The sequence below is a fragment of the Daphnia magna genome, unplaced genomic scaffold, assembly GCF_020631705.1.
Source record: "Daphnia magna isolate NIES unplaced genomic scaffold, ASM2063170v1.1 Dm_contigs127, whole genome shotgun sequence".
In the NCBI taxonomy this organism is placed as follows: Eukaryota; Metazoa; Arthropoda; class Branchiopoda; order Diplostraca; family Daphniidae; genus Daphnia; species Daphnia magna.
Genome location: NW_025533132.1, coordinates 222,894 through 243,730, shown reverse-complemented (window position 1 = coordinate 243,730; position 20,837 = coordinate 222,894). Strand labels below are relative to the sequence as shown.

At 40.5% G+C, this 20,837-nt stretch overlaps 2 protein-coding genes, 1 long non-coding RNA gene and 1 pseudogene across 3 annotated transcripts; 1 reads left to right on the top strand and 3 right to left on the bottom strand.

Moving 5' to 3' along the window:
• Window positions 1-1,387: 1,387 nt before the first annotated feature.
• On the bottom strand, window positions 1,388-2,059 carry LOC116935143. The gene is made up of 4 exons (XR_004401158.2): window positions 1,929-2,059; window positions 1,812-1,869; window positions 1,582-1,749; window positions 1,388-1,511 (listed from the first exon to the last, which is right to left on the bottom strand). It is a non-coding gene; the product is annotated as an uncharacterized LOC116935143 (long non-coding RNA).
• Window positions 2,060-10,740: 8,681 nt separating this feature from the next.
• Window positions 10,741-12,681, top strand: LOC123466905. Its single transcript, XM_045166998.1, has 2 exons — window positions 10,741-11,554; window positions 12,041-12,681. The coding sequence occupies exons 1-2, from the start codon at window positions 10,801-10,803 to the stop codon at window positions 12,679-12,681; spliced, it is 1,395 nt and encodes a 464-aa protein (XP_045022933.1). The 5' UTR covers window positions 10,741-10,800.
• Window positions 12,682-14,523: 1,842 nt separating this feature from the next.
• On the bottom strand, window positions 14,524-15,573 carry LOC123466904. The gene has a single exon (XM_045166997.1). It carries the CDS (start codon window positions 15,571-15,573, stop codon window positions 14,524-14,526), a length of 1,050 nt encoding a protein of 349 aa, XP_045022932.1.
• Window positions 15,574-16,472: 899 nt separating this feature from the next.
• LOC116933828 lies at window positions 16,473-19,549 on the bottom strand (annotated as a pseudogene).
• Window positions 19,550-20,837: the final 1,288 nt, after the last annotated feature.

The following is a 20,837-nucleotide window of genomic DNA, read 5'->3' as shown; positions in this document are numbered from 1 at the left end:
GTTGTGGTCTTAGAAGGAACTTCCTTTCGATGATCGTGGATTATTGTGTTCGTGTCTTTGAAAGACTCGGTACGGAAGTTGGATTGGATACAGCAGATGTAAACGACATACATTTCATGCTTGGTGTTTTTCTAGGCAAGTTCTTAATATTTTTATGCGTTAAATATTTTAACACTTCTTTATTTTATGATAGGGCTAGCCATAATTCAAGAGGGTATTTGCTCGAAGTACATCATTAGAGCCTGGAACGCCTGCGGAGGCAAGTCGAATCGTCATCATCCGTTTATTCGTGGCTTACAGATGCTCGAATTAGATAATGTAATATGATAAATAATTTCAGTAAAAATTTCATGGTAATTTACTTAAGCAATCTTACAGCTATTTCTGGATCCGGATGTTCGGTCAGTTTTCATCTGTATTCCCGTAACCGTCGCAGTGATCGTTGAATCGTTGGATGTGTCTTATATATTATATGCACAAAGCCCAGAAGCTACCATGTGACAGTCTATATCTTACAATTTCTTTATTCAGTTTTTGAATTCTGTTGCTAATGGCGATGTGTTAATGCCCACTGGCATTAAAGTTAATCTTTCCGATGTCTATCTCTTCTACACCGGATCGAAATATGTGCCAATAACCTATGATTTCAAATTGAATGACTCTCGGAACCGATTTTGCCCATCCTGCAAAACTTGTGAAGGTTGCGGAAAGCTCAAAATCCCAATAGTAGAACGGTATGAGGACATGGTGGAGGGATGGATTGATGCCATTTGCAATCTCGTTTCCGGTTTTACTACTGCCTAGCCGACAAAACGGCTACATGCTGTATGGATCTTGGATAACGGAACACGTAAAAAAAACTTGATTTAAAGGGGTAATACGCATTTTCATGTTTTCAGCGGGGTGGTGGTGTTGACTGGCTGGTTGTATGCAGCTGTGTAACACCAGCAGTTACTGTGCACTGCAAACGTACGTGTTTTTTCATGATTATCTCCAAACTCAGAATATTTGTAAACCATCGTTTTCATTTCGAACTCTTAAATCAAGCTCAATAACGAGTGAGTTACATCTCAAATACAAGAACAAGACCTTGTCATCTTGTACAGCACAAAAATTGTCTTCTTCCAATAATCGAATGTCCGTCAATGTGTGGCTGCTGGCGTTGACGAAAATACGTGGCTGGCTGATGCTGCTTCTGAACGGCTTTCCATTTCAAATTACGCACCAGTTTGTCCAAAAAAAGATCCTCTGGCCCGCTTGTCTAATATTATTTTGACTTCAAAAGTATCCCACTACGCTGTAATCAGAGCGATTTAGGACTCGAGGGCGACAAAGACTGAATCCTCGCCTTTCTTTCATCACCTGTAGGTTGATTATCCCCTCTATTACGTTTTCTTGCAGCGGCTTCTTTTAAGCCCTCAAACTGAAAACTTTAACTTCAAGTGAGGTTACCGTTTCTGTTCATGTTGATGCCAAACCTTCGTTCATTGTCGATTGAAGAGCTTTACAATCTATTAAGATGGCATAATAGATTGTTTTGGAGAAAATTAGATATGTGAAAAGAGAAGATATAAAGCATACCAGATTTCACATTATTTCATTTTCAAGTTGGTGGATTTGCTGTTGAAGTTCATCGATCAACAAGTGGAAGGGACCTTTGAAGCCTTTTTTGCTGTAATTTCTTCTCTGGCGATTGAGTTCAGAAAGTTTGACTTCCCATGAACTTCATACCGCCTCTTGCTTTTAGATCTGTTAAATTACAATCATGTTTAATAAAATGCTTGGAATTTGCATATCTTGAAAAACATTACCTCTTTCAATAACCATTATTTTCACGGTCAAAATTCAGTTGAAGCTTATCATTTTCATCTTAAATAATACATAAAATGTAAAATAGATTTCACATTTTTTAAATTTAAACAAAATACCTCTAAAGAATGAAAATTCTGCAACTTAGCCTGTGGTTTTCCACTGAAAGGTGATCATGACTTTATCTTAATTCGCTCAATTCCAGTTCAAGACATTCTTTTGCTTCTGCAAAGTTGGAAAACCAATGACGAATAATATAAAAACCTTTAACTTCTTGTCAGAAAGAAGGGTGTAGTTTCTTGCACAACATATGAATTCGGCTGACAGGAGGCAAAAGTGAGCTTGAATACTGTTTCTAGAACGCGGGTTTCTCCTGTGGGGGATAAAACTACAAAAAAACAAACAGATGAAATCAATATCATATTAGGTTAGGTTAATTTAGGGTAAACAAACTCATATGGATTAATACAAAGGTATATTTTAAGCTACTATTGCACTAACTTCTTATATCGAACAATCAGCAGTCAGCACTGGGACATTAGATTCTTGCACAGACTTATTACAAATTTACCAGCCCTGTTAAAAAATGGTTTAGTTTTAAATTTGAGGTTTGAAACTTACCAGTTTGTAACGTGTTTTTCGAGGATAGAAAGTTCTATAGATGCCCCTGTAAAGAATCGATATCTTAACTTACAAAGAACCTTGAGAGTTCAACTTCTCAGGATAACACTTGTTATTGTCACAAAACAATACAGGAAGTTAACTCGAGAAAGACCCCTACTCGTGACCCTTAATCAGATTGCCCATCTAGCTAGTCTAGAATATTCCCCTACTTGTCACTAGGGCAAGGTTACCTCGCTTTTTAGTTGACCGTTGCGGAAAAAGCCCCCTTGTTCTCGAACAAAGAAGAAGGTCAAGTTGACCGTTGGAAAGGACGCTACCACGACCCCACGCCAACCAAGGAAAAATGCTTCCTCAAAACCTAATAAATAGAACTAGATTTAGCTTGCCCCTTCAGTCTTCTGTTAACTTTCTCGCTAGTTGTGCCGATCTGTCCCGACCTGTTCCAGCCTTACAAATACAATGCGGTAAAGTCAAAGATTCTTTATTATTTTAAATTCTTGTGTTAGTTTGCACGCTCCACGCGCGTGTAAACCATTACACTGGTGGCAGTGATTTATCTGAACTTGCATGCTATATTATCCTTCAAACGTATTGTATTTCACAAATCACGTCAGGTGCGGTTTCCAATTTATTGGATGTAAAAATTCACAGCCAACGACGTTTATGTATTTTTGTCTCCAGAACCCTCGTGTGGTGGGTACCGAATGAACAAGGTTTACCGCTCCTTGTGTCATCTCGAAGCGGCTTTCGAAAGGTTTAGCGACCGTAGTAACACGGCGTGAATCTTGTCAGTCGGATAGGGATTGGCTAACGAGTAATTTTCTGGCTTTCAGAAAAATGCGTACGGGCCAATCGAAAGCCTTTCTTTTGACTATGTTAAACGAAAGCAGAAGAAAATAACCCTCCATTATATAAAGATGGGGGAATATTGTGCACTACACATTTGTATAGCAGTTTTGTTGACTCACAGCCAACTCTGCCAATCTTTTTTTACAATATTTTTTTCACAATTCATAGCAGTTTTGTTGACTCACAGCCAACTCTGCCAATCTTTTTTTGCAATATTTTTTAAACAATTTATAGCAGTTTCGTTGACTCACAGCCAACTCTGCCAATCTTTTTTACAATCTTTTTTTCACAATTCATAGCAGTTTTGTTGACTCACAGCCAACTCTGCCAATCTTTTTTTTACAATTTTTTTTTACAATCTTTTTTTTCACAATTCATAGCAGTTTTGTTTACCCACAGCCAACTCTACCATTTTTTCTCGAAGATTTTTTTCCCGATTGATAACAGTTTTGTTGATTCACAACCGACACTGCCAATCTTTTTCAACTTACTTTTTTACAATGGATAGCATTTTTTGATAGCCACAGGTAACTCTGGCCTTTTTATAATTTATATATATATATATATATAAATGCTATGCTGTTCAGACCAAGAACTTGAACGGTTAAAGTCTCAATTTTTTTGTTTTATAATTTTGAATCAGCAGCGTTGGTCCAAGTAACATGACCAAGGCCCAGATAAGCAAATTAAAAAAAAAAAAAAAAAAAAAGCTATCTTTTTCGCAAACAAATCAAAAGGGGGAACACAACGCCTCTTTAAGAGGGCTTCACGAATCGCTAATTACAATCGTTAAACAAAACCTGAATCATTTTTAGCAAAAAGAAAGTATAAAACTAAGGCAAAAGGACGGTCAACCATTTTTTAGTGGAATGTCAGAAACCCCTGAAGAGAAATTAGGTACAACAGCCTTTCTAAAAAACATAGGGAAAACAGTTTTGAATACATTATCTCCTAAACAATTTAAGCGAACACCAAAAGTAAAAGAAACAAAACCAGAAGAGGCAGAAAATAGCGAGTCGGAAGACTATCAAACAGGCAATTCAGAAACAGAATACGAAACCGAAGAAGAATTGCCAGGAAAAGACGAACAACCGACAGACGACACACGTTGGGAAAATTCAAAAGGGAAAGCATTAAGGCGAACACCTCCCCCTACAGAGAGACTTTACCCGCAGCTATCTGAGGTTGAAGAGAAAGAGATTGAAAAGTCAGAATCAGAAGAAGATCTACCTGAAATAGACGAGGAAGATTAAGATCGGGAAGAATTAAAGAAACCGAAAAGAAAGGCACGCAAAGTACATATTAAGGGACAGCCACGAACTCGGTGGAGTAGTCGTAACAAACATAAAGCTCAAGTGCATCAAGAAGAAGAGAGTAAGCAGACCCAAAAAACTACAGAAAGCAACGAAACAGAAGGAAGAGAAGAAAAAAATTCATCAACAGAAGAGGAGAACGAAAGCGAGAACCCTAGTGATAGTGAGAACGAAGAAAAAGATAACGAAAATCTCGCGTCACTAGAGGAGGAGGACGAAAAACCAGTCCGTCGACCAGGGAAAGAAAAAAGCGCAAAAGAAAAAGAAATAAAAACAGAGAGAAAGAGGCCGATAGCCCCCACCTATCACAAACAGTTGGCCAATCCATCCAGACAGGGAAGAAACCCTTGGTAGGGGAAACACCGAGAATGGATTATCAAAGTCACTACGATCACATGTATCGTTGCATGAAAGCGGGAGGGGCTTCAAAGGAAGAAGCGCACATGGGCACCAAAGCCGCAGTAAAACAGATAGTGAAATCAATGAACGAAATTAAGGAAGAGCAAAAAGAAAAAACAAGCGAGAAATCTTGCCCAATAGATACAAGTCAAAGCTATTATTTAAGCCAAAAGCTATTGTTAAATCAACAACAACAGACGGTCTCCCTCTTGGCTCAAGTACCAGCCTTTAATGGATTAGGTTCGACGAAATCTGAGGACTAGATCAAACATTTTGATGCAGTAATGAATACTTCAGAGTTTGAAGAGGGAAGGAAAATAAAGTTGCTCTGCTCTAAACTTTTTGGTTCAGCGACCGACTGCGTAACGACTTTTCAGTTACGCTATCCAAAAGAGGCGCAGGAGTTCTCAAAAATAAAGCAATGCTTACAAGACCGGTATCATGGAGGAGATAGTAGAAAAATTTACTTGACCGAATACAACAATTGTATACGAAACCCTGGAGAATCAATTAGGGATTACGCGTGTCGCATACAAAAATTTTTTTCATTTGCTTACCCAACAAGGGAGGGGAAATTGGTATACCTCGAAATGAGAGAACAGCTGATAATACACAAATTCTTGGGGGGACTTAAAAACAATCTTCGAGAACGAATGAGCTTTAAAGAATTTAAGAATCTAGATAGTTTGATAAAAGCAACGGAGAATTGTGCGGCCGTCTTAAATGAAGCTAAATTAGAAAGACGAAACGTAGAATTCATTAATGCTGTCGCATCAAATTCGAATGCATCTTCTTCAAGCGAAATTAAAGGAAAATTAGCAGAATTAGAAGTAACGCTAAAAAATAATCAGCAATTAATGAGTGAGTTAATGCTGCAAAACCAGGAAATGGCTAAAGTATTGAATAAAGTCGTACAAACACAGACCCAAACAAATTTCCGTTCCCAAACCGGTTTTCATCCCCAGCCCGCTTTTCAAGCCCAAGCTGGTTTCCCTACTCGATCCATGCCGCAATTCCAACTAACACAGAACTGCAATAGTCAATTTGAACAAAACCCTCAAAGATTTCAACAACAAAATAAAGAAGGTCAATTCGGACAAAAGCAACCATCCCAAAGTGACCGAAATAACCAAACCGGCTGGAATCAACCTGGTCCAAAATATTGTGCATATTGAAAAACCAATACGCATCTAACAGCGATGTGTAGTTGGGGCCCAGGGGGTCCTAGATGTTTTAAATGCAGGTTTTAAATGCAAACAGAATGGACATGTACAGCGTGAATGCCCAGACCCACAACCAAAACCTAATCAAACATACGGCCCTCCACTGCAAAATAACTCAGGCCAATTGAACCCTTTTGAACAGGGAAACTAAAAACCACCTTTCGTAATGTTGGGAATAAAGGTGGACCTTGTCCGAAGCCCCGACAAAATGTTAATGAAGTCAGAGAAAGTAGAAAAAATAAAATACCCCGACTAAGACTACAAGTCGGTGACACACATTTTTTTGCCCTTTTGGATAGCGGTGCGGGTAGAAGCTTGATAAAAACGGAAATTTTGCAACGAATTGGAAATCAAATCAAAACTTTAGTACTGATGCCCCGGTAGAACTCTTTGGTGTGACAACACTAGACTTAGAACAAGAGGGACAGTTACCCTCGAAATGAATGTATTAGGCGATGATCTTCTGCAGGATTTCATTGTCGTGGATAGAATCAACGAAGATTGTATCTTAGGTTTAGACGCTTTATATGAGAACAAATTTATTATAGATGGGAGCGAGAGAACAATATACCGTGTCAAAGAAGACACGGCCTCTTCGCCAGCCATAATCACAAGACAGAGGATCACGATCATGCCCTTTAGCGCCACTGTCGTTGAATCCGAAGGGGAAGGTGGAAAACTTCCTCTGAATATCACATGTTATTTAGAAAGAGGGCCGGGATTACACAGCGGGTTACGAGTGGACCCTTTCGTCTGCAGTGTTAACGATTTGACAGTTTTCTCCGTAGTTTTAATTAACGAAACCAACGAACCGATAACCATACCAAAATTCCAAGTAATTGAAAGAATGGAATTCGGAAGAACAGAAAAAGAGTGCATTAACTTTTGTGGGACAGAAGAACAATCTTCTATCAAATTAGATTTTAGTGAAAACTTACCTCCAGTAATGGCAGAAGCAGACCGAACTTCTTTGATTAAATTTTTAAAAAATAAATCTTCAATGTTCGCATCTAAAGCAGATGAATTAGGAAAAACAGGACTAGTTAAACACCACATTAACACGGCAGGACAAGGACCCATACGATTAAGACGCTATCGGATTCACAACAACAATAAAAAAGAATTAGAAAGTATTTTGCAAGAGTTATTAGTTAATAGAATAATAAAGCCGTCCGTGTCTCCATGGGCAGCACCCGTAGTTTTAGTAAAAAAGAAAAGTGGGGGGATTAGATTGTGCATAGATTACAGGAAACTAAACCAGATAACAAAAAAAGACTCGTTTCCGCTACCCAGAATTGATGATGTCCTCGACTTACTTCATGGACAGCAGTACTTCAGTACACTTGATTTAGCATCAGGCTATTGGCAAATTGAAATGGATGAGAGTTCCAAGGAAAAAACTGCTTTTATAGTTGATAATAATTTGTACGAGTGGAACCGACTGGCATTCGGATTGACGAATGCACCGGGGACATTTCAACGTTTAATGAACTTTGTGTTACGCTCAGTGATTGGCGAAATCTGTTTAGTCTATCTGGACGATATTATAGTTTTTCGAAAACCAAGGAGGAACATCTCCACAACTTGGAAAGAATTTTCAATCTATTAAAAGAAGCTAATCTAAAACTTGGCCCCTCAAAATGTAAATTTATGTGTGAATCCGTGCAGTATTTGGGGCATGTAATTTCAGCAAGTGGAATCACCCCCGATCCAGAAAAAATTGAGCGACTAAAAAATTACGAAAGGCCGAAAACCATAGTAGAAATACAATCATTCTTGGGACTTGCATCTTATTACAGGCGTTTTATAAAAAATTTTGCAGATATAGCCCACCCGTTAATTGAGCTTACAAAAATAACAAAAAACAGAGTTAACAAAAAAGGAAAAAAAGTAACAGTAATAACGAAAGAAGAAAATAAAAACAGTAATTTTAAATGGGGGGAAGAGGAACAAAAAGCCTTTAAGACCCTTCGCGAATGTCTCATAACACCGCCTATTGTCGCATTCCCTGATTTTAACAAGGAATTTTTAATTTTCACGGATGCAAGTAACTATGGTATTGGAGCGGTCTTAAGCCAGATTCAAAATGACCAGGAAGTAGTCATTGCGTATTCCAGTAGACATCTAAACAATGCTGAGCGCAACTATTCAGCAATAGAGCGTGAAGCACTTGCAATTGTTTATGCGATAAAAAGATATCGCCATTACATACAAGATGAAAGGTTTGAGATCGTAGGCGATCACAGACCACTACAATGGCTGGAATCTCACAAGGACGAGAATAGTAAGTTGGGACGGTGGTCGATTGCGTTATCAGCAGCAAAATACAAGATTAGATACAAACCTGGAAAAGAACATAGTAATGCTGAAGTTTTCTCCCGTATTGGCGTTGTAGCAATCGAAGAACGTTCGGATTTTACAAAAAAATTGATAGAAGAGCAGAAGAAAGACGAGCTGTGCGCAAAGATAATAAACTATTTGAATGAAGGAACCCTATCAGAAATGGATGAATTAGAAAACCCTGATTGGGTGAAAGAAATAGGAATTTTTCGAATCGACAGCGGAGTACTGAGAAGGGATTTCTATCCTACCTCAGAGAGAAGAAGAAAATATGTACAGGAGCAAACCGTTGTGCCCTATTCCCTGAGAAAGAGTGTAGTTAAAGAATTCCATGATTCTCTGTTAGCGGGACATCTAGCGTTTCTACGCACATACTTTAGAGTTAGGGACAAATTCTATTGGCCAGAGATGTTAAAAGACATAAAAAATTATTGCAAATCGTGCGAAGTTTGTGCATTACAAAGACGCGTGGTAACCAGAGCGTTTCTGAATCCTCTTGAAATAGCGACGGCCCCATTTGAAGTTATAGGTATGGATTTTCTAGGGCCAATCAAACCCGAGTCCTTGAACGGAAATAAATATGTATTGGTGATGACCGATGCTTTTTCAAAATGGACGGAGGTCGTAGCGTTGCCGAACCAGACGGCCGAAACGACTTACCGAGACTTAATGGACAAGATTGTACTGTATCACGGCCCACCCAAAATTATCATTACTGATAGAGGCTCCAATTTTACCTCCCAACTGTTCAACAGTTTGTGTAGAGAATTGAAAACTAAACACAAGACTACGACAGCCTATCATCCGCAATCAAATGGTATGACAGAGCGCTTCAACAAAACCGTAGTAGAAATGATTCGGAAATATATAGATGATGGTTATGAACATTGGGAAGAGGTATTGGGACCTATGGCGTCAGCGTATAGAAATTCAGTTCACTCATCCACAATGGAGAGCCCCTATTTTTTAATAATGGCAAAAGACCCAAATATGGTCGTCGATAGATTTTTAATCCCAGAAGCAGAATTGATCACTCCGCAAGATTATAAAAGTCAGGCAATGAAACGACTAAGAGAGGGTTTCGCACTAGCAAGAAAAAATCTATTAGACGCCAGAGTAAGACAAAAAATTCAATACGACAAGAGGGCAAAAGAAAACAACTTTGAACTGGGAGACAGAGTACTGCTAGACGTAAGAGTGACTAAGATAGGCACGAGCAAAAAACTCAATCCGAGATATCAAGGTCCATATAGAATTTCCAAAGTCAACTCGAATGGAACGGTAGAAATACGTTCCTACAATGGCGCGAGAACTCAACTCACCCACGTAAATCGGTTAAAAGCATTAACCGAAAGTATGGTATGGCGTGATGAGGAATGTGTTGACTTTGACGATCTGAGAACGACCGAGTTACGAGCGATAAGACAGTCTGACGAATCGTCTAATGGTGACAAGTCAGACGAGGAACCGGAAGAAGAATCCGACGAAGACGAAGCAGAAAATTTGGATTTCGAGAGAGAAAATAGTCCAATTAAGACAAGCCCTGAAACAAGTCCACAACCAGGCACCTTTGGCTACGGTAACCCTTTTTTAGAAAATAAAGTTCCTAAGCATATCCGGCCGAACCTAGAACAAACTAGGGACAAAGAAGCTAACGTACAAAAAGAGAAAGACAAACCAGTACAACCAAACGGTACCCAACGAGAAAAAAGAACACGAGTCGCGACCCGTCTTCCCGATAGGTTTAAGGACTTTGATATGGAAGCATAAAAAATAATATTCTAAATTCTCTTTCAATACTTGCAGAGAGTATAAAAAGACAAACAAAGGTGACAGTCACCAGGCACAAGCTAAAATAGAAGAGGAAACCAAAACAGAGGGAAAGTCTGTTGGAGGACGAAGTCGTTCTCTAAACGTTACAATATTTTGTGTTATAATTTTGCACGCCATAGCTGATTCGTGAACAACGAATCCATTGTGACCAATTTAGTTCAAATCGAACGAAGCGTGCGGGAGTTTTTCAGAAATTAAAAAAAAAAAAAAAAAAATTTAAGTTAGCGCTTAGGTACGATGAAGCCTTGACCCACTAGGAATAGAAATCCATAATTATTAATCCCATAATAAGCCACCATGTCTTATTATATTTTTCCTCTCACATAACAACCAATTTCATAATTTTTTTTCTCTCTCTCCTTAGTTTATTTTTGGTAGTACTATTGACCTGCCTTCAAACAGCATTGGCGATGAACGCTACGATATGCGACTGTAGTCAGGCAAAAATGAAAGGATTCTTGAACTTCGGCGACGAAAATTGCCAGATTATAGAAGATCCATCCCCCCCAAAAGCTGTTATATATACCCTCTTGTCCCACTTACCAGAAGTTAAACGATTCCCGGGATATATGTGTAGCGTCTGGTATGCCCATCGTTCAGTTAACACAGATTTCTTTGGTTGGCATACACATGGTCAAAGCAAATGGCCAGCAGTAGCTACTCCAGAAATGTGCAGCCAAATGAAAGAATTCACAAGATGCGGCGACTACGCAATGAATCCGGCGGGGCCACGAAAATTTTCTTACGACCTGTATCCTAACATACAACCATTGTGGATGAGAACAATAACCCATAAGGTTCTGAACTGTAAAATTGAAGAAGTAGCTCTAGAAACGGAATGCGACAATTGCACAATCAATTCTTCGTTAGGAACACTTTCAGGCAGCTTGAACGGGACAGCAACCGTTAACTTCGTTACTTTAATCTGGGATAATTCATATAAAGAAAAGAAAGACTGCCAGCTTAAGTTAGTAAGAAGCGGAGAAGGACAGCTTTACAAAACAAATAATCCCGAGAACAAACGTTTACAGGATAAACACAGCCAAACAGACTTTCTCATCAACACAACAATGCTCGCTTACTGCGGAAAGCGGCAATTACAAAGTGTAATGGGAATGGAAAAAATTTTAGTAGCAATTAACATGGCACCCCCAACAGGAGATTTTGAGAAATTCGATCCCAATGCGACGGTAGAGAACGAGAGAAAAACCAGCAGTAATACAACAAATGCACAGGTCAAACAGGTTGCCTCAACAATAAAAGCAGAAATTGAAGCCGCAGTCCATGTCCAATACACCAGAGACATAGCATTAGACTACGAGAATAGACTGGCAAGAGAAATTCGTCGGTTACAATGTGAAAACCGAAAAATGAACCATCACAGCGTAATCGTAAGCGCTCAGTAGAATGGCTGGTTAGCAGCTACTCACATGCAACTCCCAAGATGTTCGAAATTAGTAGCTAACGGTGCCCAAGCTTCAATCTTGCAATGTAGGGAGCAAAATGTTACCTTCCAAACTGAATTTACGAAATGTGGCCCCCAACCACGTTATCTTAATTTTACAATAGCAGTCGAAGGTTGGGAACTCGTGCCCTTCACCGACTGCTATTGGTATTCAAATTTTGTAAATTTTATCGGGAAAACTCACGCCTACAAAAATGGGGAATGGATTCCAGTATTTGCCAACATCCAAGTTCAAGGGAGAAAACTAATTGAAACGGAGAAATTCAAAGTCGACAACACTTTAGCAACCCTTCTGCAAATGCATCCAGCAATTCAAAATAGCCCCCTGAGTCATGCGTCGGTGATGGCTGATATCCTTGCCACCATTCACGAACATCATTCAGAGGACAACACAAAAGAACTTCTCACTTCCAATGTCTTAATTCACCATAGCGATGCCCCCCACGAAGATTTTGTAGCAAAAATGGGAGGGTGGATAAAAAATTTTGGAGCAATTTCAGGCTTCGGGATGATTTCAGTATTCACCGTTAGATTTTGTGGTATCGGATCCCTCCTACTCAAACCCTTCCCAATTATGTCAAAAATATTCCAACTAAACTGCTTCAGCAAAACACCAGCAGCAAGTACTGCAACAGCAACACCACCGCCGATTCAAATCATTATGCCTCCTACCAGCAGTTCATATTCAACCAAATCCAAAGCCTCGGAACGATCAACAGAGCCCCCACGCAGAAAGAAGAGGCAGCGAAACCGCCAACGCCCTAATCAACCTGAAACCGAATCCTTCCTCCAAGAAAATCAAGCCAACCCTCCCAGACGAGCTTGATGTCTTACAATAATAAATACAATAATTTCGACGCTGTGTACCTATAATCAATGTGCTCCAATTTGTTTACTTTCCTTAAAACCCTCTTCTAGACTCAATAGCATAATTTCTGGTGTCGGATTGTCCACTTTTCAAACCATGTTCCATTTTTTCGTCTCCTAAGTAGAAACGGGTCGTCAAAGGAAGTTACAAGGGAGAATGTAAAAGAGATCAAACGTATACGCACCCCCCAAAAAACCAAAACACAAACAAAAAGCACTGTAATAATACTCACGAAGGATATGCCGGCTGAATGGTTCAACTCGGGAGCACGACAAATAGACGAAGTCTAATCCAGGAAAATGAAACGTCGTACCCGTGTCATCAGCGTAGGATTCACACATCATTCGATGAAATTAAAATACAGAAGCTGGGACTGATTGTTGCGGGACGCAACAAAAGAGGAGGGGGGGTGATGTAAAGAATCGATATCTTAACTTACAAAGAACCTTGAGAGTTCAACTTCTCAGGATAACACTTGTTATTGTCACAAAACAATACAGGAAGTTAACTCGAGAAAGACCCCTACTCGTGACCCTTAATCAGATTGCCCATCTAGCTAGTCTAGAATATTCCCCTACTGGTCACTAGGGCAAGGTTACCGCTTTCTTTAGTTGACCGTTGCGGAAAAAGCCCCCTTGTTCTCGAACAAAGAAACAGGTCAAGTTGACCGTTGGAAAGGACGCTACCACGACCCCACGCCAACCAAGGGAAAATGCTTCCTCAAAACCTAATAAATAGAACTAGATTTAGCTTGCCCCTTCAGTCTTCTGTTAACTTTCTCGCTAGTTGTGCCGATCTGTCCCGACCTGTTCCAGCCTTACAAATACAATGCGGTAAAGTCAAAGATTCTTTATTATTTTAAATTCTTGTGTTAGTTTGCACGCTCCACGCGCGTGTAAACCATTACACCCCCCACGTGAGGCACTTTTCGAATAAAACTGATATTTTAACTATGAACTCAGCTGACAGGAAGAACTGTTCCACGCACGGCTTGTTAAAATTCACGCAGCATGTGGCGCTACTGGTGTCAAAATCGAGGAAAAAATCGAGGGAGATGACGGTCTCTATAGTTTGTAAGACTATTCATTATATTGGCCGCTAGATGGCGCCAAAAAAATAGCCAGGTTGAGGTGAAGGGTTGAGGTGAAGGGTTGAGGTGACGGGTTGAGGTGATGGGTTGAGGTGACCGGTTGAGGTGAAATAGGTGGCACTAAAAACTTGCCATATATAGTATAGTATAGTATAGTATTGTATAGTATATTTTTTTTAAATTAATAGCGTTATCTCCTGACGGAGTGTCGCTCGAATGTATTGCACTAAATAAACAGGGAAATTTACACAACACATATGTTACATGAATAATACAACATGAGTAAGGGAAACTGGGCCTGTTTACACCGCGCTGGGCAGGCGAACATCCGCTAACTCTGCATGGCTTGTGGGAGTCTACCCGGTTTGGTTGCACCTTCAAGACCGTCTGCCGACGGCCACCGGTACAGCCTCCACCAAACAGAGAGCGGTGAACGCAGTTACAGCGGGAAGATCTCTGACTAACTTGAAGATAGAGTGTAGGGCAACAATCAATATGTACAAGTAAAAACGCAGGGGGCTCATACTCTCCTGACCAGCAGGGGAGCAGGGCCGCAATTTCCGGATGACAAGAGGACCGCAAGATGACCTCCAAGATAGCCTAAGGAATCTTAGGGCCAAGAGTGAGCATCAAGAGCGGTAAGGTAGCAATAAGGGTGGAGATTAGAGGCCAGAGCCAATAATCAGCAATTATAGGATATCGCCCTACACCTAGTTCCACATTAGTCGTTTGGTTGAGCGCACAAACTGCCAAAAGGCTACCCATAAAATGGGGTTAGATGGAATGGAATGCAAAGGCCGAGGCCAAGAACCATCAGTAGAGATGCAAGTCTCAGTGAAGGGAAGACGTTGTGTGCAAATGAGCGGACAGTGAAAAATAAAATGCTCCACTGTTTCCGTAGGACTACCACAGGTACAGACCGGAGAGTTGGCAAATTTAAAACGGAACTGATGTTCCTTGAGGAGAGAATGGCCGGTAAGGACTTGCGTGATCTGACGGCAGAGCAGGTGAGAGGGAATTAGTCTGGCGGACTCTATCGTTGGGAAAAATTTCTTTGTCTTTTTTCCATTTGAGCAGCTCTGCCATTCCGAATCCCACAATTCGTCGGCTATCTTTTTAATCGAGAGTCGAGCTGAAGATTTAGATGGAAGTAACTTAGGGAGGTTATGAAGACTGTCTCCCGGAAGTGGACAGCCAGCGAAGGCAAGCTGAAGGCCTACAGACTTTGAGAGCTGGCAATTAATCAACCGTATCCTGTCTCGAGAGGGGGCAAGCATTTCTAGACAGAGGCGTTTGATTAGAGAAAGTTTGGAGAAATGGCGAGAGAAAGTAAAGGCAGAAGGGTCGATGGCAATTATATCTACATTGAAACCCTCTTCTACTACACGGGAAGCCATCGTAATGGCAAACAGAACCGTAAGCTGTAAAGCAAGAAATGCACAGTCGATGGAAGGAACAGGTCCATTTACTAAATCCTTGATTTTAGTATGGCTAGTCGCCACGCAGCAACCCCGATAAGGACCGCGTGACGTTGCAGCAGCAACAAAGATACGGACAGATTTGTCATTAGGGGCTAGCAACTCGCACCCTTCAACAAGGAGAGAGGGTTGCGAAAAGGGCTCCCAAGGAGGCAGTAAAGGATGGTAGTGCAACATGGGCAAATCATATTTGGCGGGGGTGGTAAGTCCCGGCGAACGGCTTGTTAACCACTTCGAGGACGCAAGAGAGAAGTAGCCAGTGGAGTTAGAGCAGTAACGCATATAAGTGATCTCGAGCACTCGCAAATCGATCGGAAGGATATTGGAGAGAGCAAGGCAAGTCTCTGTCAAGACAGATTTGAAAGCACTGGATACCGGAAGGGTAACAGAACGTTGAAACGAGCGGAGTAGCTTTATGTTTTTCTTAGAAGAGAGCATTGGCGCCCAAACGGAGCAACCATACAACAGGATGGGTTCAATAACAGAGTTGTATAAAAATTGTTGTCTACGTTTGTCGTAGCCCCACGTTGATTTCAACGCCGCTCTGAGAGAAAAAAAAGCCCGTTTGGCCGCCGTAATCTTACGGTTAACATGGGCTTGCCAATTTAGACGACTGTCGACTGTAAGACCAAGAAAAACGGTCTCAGTGGCAGGGCATATAGACAATCCGTTGATTACCAAGCTCAGGTGCGAGCAGTCAATTAATTTTTTGTTTACCAACATGAAAACAGTTTTGCTAGCATTAAGTGACATTTTTTTGCTCAAGCACCAGTTGTTGACCTGATCACACATGAACTGCAAATTTCGAGTGGCTATGGTGGGATCTTTGTGGGCCGCAGCTACAGTAAGATCATCCGCAAACCCCACAGTAAAAGAAATGAAGGGGAAGCAGAGACGCAGCACATCATCAATTAAAACTGACCAAAGGAAGGGTGAGAGAACACCACCTTGCCGACAACCAAGGCCAACATTCACAATCAGGGAAGATTCGTTTAGAAAGAAGAATGCAGTGCGATCTGATAGAAAGCTGAGGATTAGTTGGGTCAGGTAGCGTGGACAATTACGACTGTCTAGGGCTGAGATAATGGCAGGATGCCACGCAGCATCAAATGCACTTTTTATATCTAAAAAGGCACAGGCTGTAGTACACTTTGCAAGGTTGGAAAATTTACAAAAAGAGATCAGGGAGTGTGCTGCCGATTCAGTAGATCTACCCTGAATAAATCCGTGTTGACTTGGACTGAGCCATTGATGGGTAGACGCCACCCACCTGACTCGGCTCAAGATCAGTTTTTCCAGAACTTTCGCTAGGGTATTAATTACACTGATTGGGCGGAAACAGTTCAAGGAATCGTAGGCAGGCTTGTTAGGTTTGCCAATAATGACAACTTTAGCAGCTTTCCAGCACATCAGGAAGTAGAAGAGGGAAAAACAAGCATTCATAATCTTCAGAAGATAACCAGATATCAGTGTAAAACAGGAAATAATCAAGGCCGTGGAGAGAACATCAAGTCCAGGAGAAGACTTAACATTAATAGAGGTGACTGCCGATGCCAGTTCTTCAGATGTTATTGATGGGAAGTTAAGCAAGGGGTGATGAGATGAAGAAGAATACGACTCTGTTAGTTCCTCGGCAGGGAGATGAGCCTCCTCAGACGGGGCAGGTCTAGGAAAAAAGTGCTGGGCACATTTTTCTAAAATGACCAAGGGTTCCGATATCTCAATCCCATCAATACAGATCACGGAAGGGAGACCAATACAAGATAGTTTCCCAGAGGCAACATTTAGGGCAGAGAACAGGTCACTACTCCCTGGATTGGAATTACAAAGTTGTTTCCAAGCACATTGCTTAGCCTTACAAACCTCTCGCTGGTAGGAAGCTTTTAGGACTTTGAACGCGTTTTTGTTTACTTCTGTGCGCTGGGCTGACCACAATTTAAAGGACTGTCGGGTTTTGTAACGAAGACCACACAGTTCTTTAGACCACCACGGCATATTACGAGCACCAGGCTCAAACAGTTTGTTTGTTTTAGAGGAACCAGCAGCGGAAGAAATGAGCGCGCATAACTCTACAATCGATAAGTCGATGCTTTGAGTCGATTCACAGGATTGCACTGCAAGAAGATCGATAGCAGCAGAGACCTTGCCACGGAATAGTTCCACATTAATACAGGATGTATGAGGAGTACGGCCATTAGTTCTTCCAGATTTCAAAAGGGTGGAGGAAGTTGACCTTTGATCTATCTCAAAATAAATGTAGGGATGATCAGACATGGAAGAAATAGATGGAAAAAACCAGCGAGAAGTTTTGACAGAGCTCCCGGCAAGCGTAAGATCGAGGAAGGAGGTGCCAGCAGGAGAAACGAAAGTTGGTCTAATGGCTTGTTTAAAATTTGCAGGCAGTTATCTGAAATAACCGATTCCAAATCTGTCCATCTAGCGTTAGTACATTTACTGTTCCAGATTCTGTTCAAGGCGTTTGAGTCAACCGCAACGATTGACAGCTTGGTAAGAATGCCACCGATGCCAGTGTTAAACTGAGTCACTACATCATTGATAGAAGGACGAAGATAGGCTGAAATAAAACGAAAGGTGCCATGCGGAGTGTGCAAATCAACGGCCGCAATGTGATTTGAATGGCTGTGACATACTGCCCGAAAGCTAGTGGCAAGAGAGAGCCTGACAAGGACAGCCGACCCATATGCATGGTCGTTGGAGAGAGCGTGAAAGGACATATAGCCAGGAGGAATATTTGAAACGATGGGAGAATTTAAGTTTTTTGCATAGGGTTCTTGAATAAGGATTACATCAATTTTATTTTCTAAAATCACCTCCGCCAAGGATGCAGATGCAACTTTCGAATGCCGAAGATTTACTTGCAGGCACCTGAAAAGGCAATTAGGATTTACAGTAGTGTCTGGCATTAAGCTCGCTCCATCTTAATCCTATATCTCGCCACGGCTTTCATTTGGGAGGGACAATGCCGATCACCAGATTGGTGATCACCTTTGCAATTCACACACTTCCATATCTTGCTAGAGCAGTCTCTAGTGAGATGTGGTCCAGCACATTTGCCACAGCTGGGCTTAAGTGCACGACATGACGCTAAAACATGGCCATATCCTTGACATTTAAAACATCGGCGGACCTCTCGGTCTAAAAGAATTTCAACAATACGGGCGGTGGTGTTGAAAAAATCAACCTCACCGTTAAGAATGGCAAGATCTCGAGCTTCTTTACAATTGAAAAGAATTTTGACATGGCCCTTGGATGAGTTAGGTTTAGAAAACAATTGTGACACCGATTCAATTTTACCTTTTAGCCCAAAGTTCCTCAACATCAACTCATCTTTCAAACTTGGCAGGTAGCTCAAATCAACAAACAATGCAACAGCAGGGTACAGTTTAGTAGGACGAGATACAGAGTTAAAAATATTTACACTGTCAGGACCAGCTTTGGATTCCAGTATAGATTTGGCACGATCAAGGTCAGCTGGGTCGTTGAGCCGGACGAAGATGTTGTTGTCCTTTTGTCTGACTGACGCTGGAACCGGGCCACCAGCGCCGGAATCAAGGAGCTTCTCCATTCCGGCCAGAGAAATACGGTCAGGAGGCTTGGTAGATGAGGCGTAGCTGGCCATTAGGATAGGCGCCTGATTTCCTCTAACGGCTTGGGAGTAAGAAGGTGCAGCTGGTAGAATAGGACCAAGAGATGGAAGCTTTGCCATGGGTACAGAACTCTGATTGATGAAGCAAAGGGTCATCGAGTCGGCAAAAGCGAGTTTGACATCCACCAATTCAGCTTCAAGCTTAGAGATGCAATCAGTTTGAGTCTTGGCGTAGTCAAGAGCAGCATTGAGTTTGGATATGATTTCTTCTTTTGGTAGAGAGTCCAGCTGGGAGAGTTCAAGGCCATCAGTGAAACTGGAGAAGTTTTCATAACGAAATTTTTTCGGGCCGGACGTAAGAGTAGACCCATCCAGACTTGAGTTAGCAGATAGTGGGCGCTTGGACTTGTTGACAGCTTTAGGAGAACTGTGTTTGGGGGTTGAAAAAGTTTCAGACTCATCTGCATGAATAATACCTTGAAACAGAGTGTTAGCTAAGATTGGGGCGCTTTTGCTATTGGCTTCGGTGTTGTTGAAAAACACGATTTGCCGCAGAACTTAGAGTCTTTTTTCCCTTATACGGGTTTGAGCAGAAGTGACAAGTTTGTTTTGGCTGAGTAGCCGAGTCTGATACAGAGATGTCGCCACCATCGCTCTGGCTCATGTTGATGGCTTTACCAGGGGGACTTCTTGGTAGTTCTGGCATCGTAAATAGCGAGGAAATTTAAAATTTAAAATGTATTTCACCATGAGCAGCAGGTTTCACGTAGCAATGTAAGACCAAAATAAGGCAGGTAGACAGTATATGCACGAAACTGTGATACAATATGTGGGAGCTAAAAAACACCAGTCTAGATCGCTGTAGCAGACAGAGGGGAAATAGTATCCTTATATAATACCTATAAAGAGGTATTGTATAGAAGAATAATATAGTATAGTATAGTATAGTATAGTATAGTATAGTATAGTATAGTATAGTATAGTATAGTATAGTATAGTATAGTATAGTATAGTATAGTATAGTATAGTATAGTATAGTATAGTATAACATAACATAATATAGGTTAGTATAGCAAACATAGTACAATAAATAATGTAGTACAGTATAATCATATTCGGTATACCAAAAAAATTTAAGTACAGAATAAGACAACATATGAATCAGTAATGAACTAAAGTATAACACAGTAACTTAAAACATAGTTACCTACATAAAACATAAACATACCTAAATCCAAATCATTTTCCACATACTTCTGAGAAATTTCACTCCACCAATAATACGTTAGTGTTAAGATTTCATGAATCGTTAGATGAGATTTGTGAAACCAAGAATATCTTCTAATAGTAAATTTTTTAGAACACAACTTTGTTTTGATTGCATTAACTCCAATTATATTATTACATTTCAGTTGGCAACCATCAATGACAGTAGTAGAAGGAATCTATTAATAAATGTAAATAATACAACTAATATCCTAGTACATAGCTTATTGTAAATAATTACCAATGTTAGTTGCCCAGAACACTGAAGACAATACGAAGACACACTGATATCAATAAATCCAATTTCCACTAAGTATTTGTACAAATCCATTGGAGTAAGCACAGAACAAATCATTGTTATGGTAAAAGATGTCCAACACAGTTCATCAAATGGTATTTGAGATTTAGAACTGGATCTCCTTTTTTTGCATTTGAAATAAAACTTTTCAAGCATTTCACTATTACTCTTAATAATATCACTTGAGGAACTCATGAAAATAGATATATTAGTAGCCATACCTGAATCAATACTAATATTAAGTAACAACACACCCCTAAATATTAATTAATTAAGTATAGTAAAAAAATTTCTAACTTAATTATCATAGACCTACAATACTTAACTAAACAATACTTTTTAAAATGTCGTAATACTAATAAAGTAAATACTAGA

What these genes read in the sequence shown, in the direction of transcription:
- LOC123466905 (XM_045166998.1), top strand. Translation starts at nt 10,801, where the DNA reads ATGAACGCTACGATATGCGACTGTAGTCAGGCAAAAATGAAAGGATTC. An exon ending in GGCACCCCCAACAGGAGATT is followed by an intron (nt 11,555 to 12,040) that starts TTGAGAAATTCG and finishes GGAAAACTCACG; the next exon opens with CCTACAAAAATGGGGAATGG.
- LOC123466904 (XM_045166997.1), bottom strand. Translation starts at nt 15,573, where the DNA reads ATGCGTTACTGCTCTAACTCCACTGGCTACTTCTCTCTTGCGTCCTCG.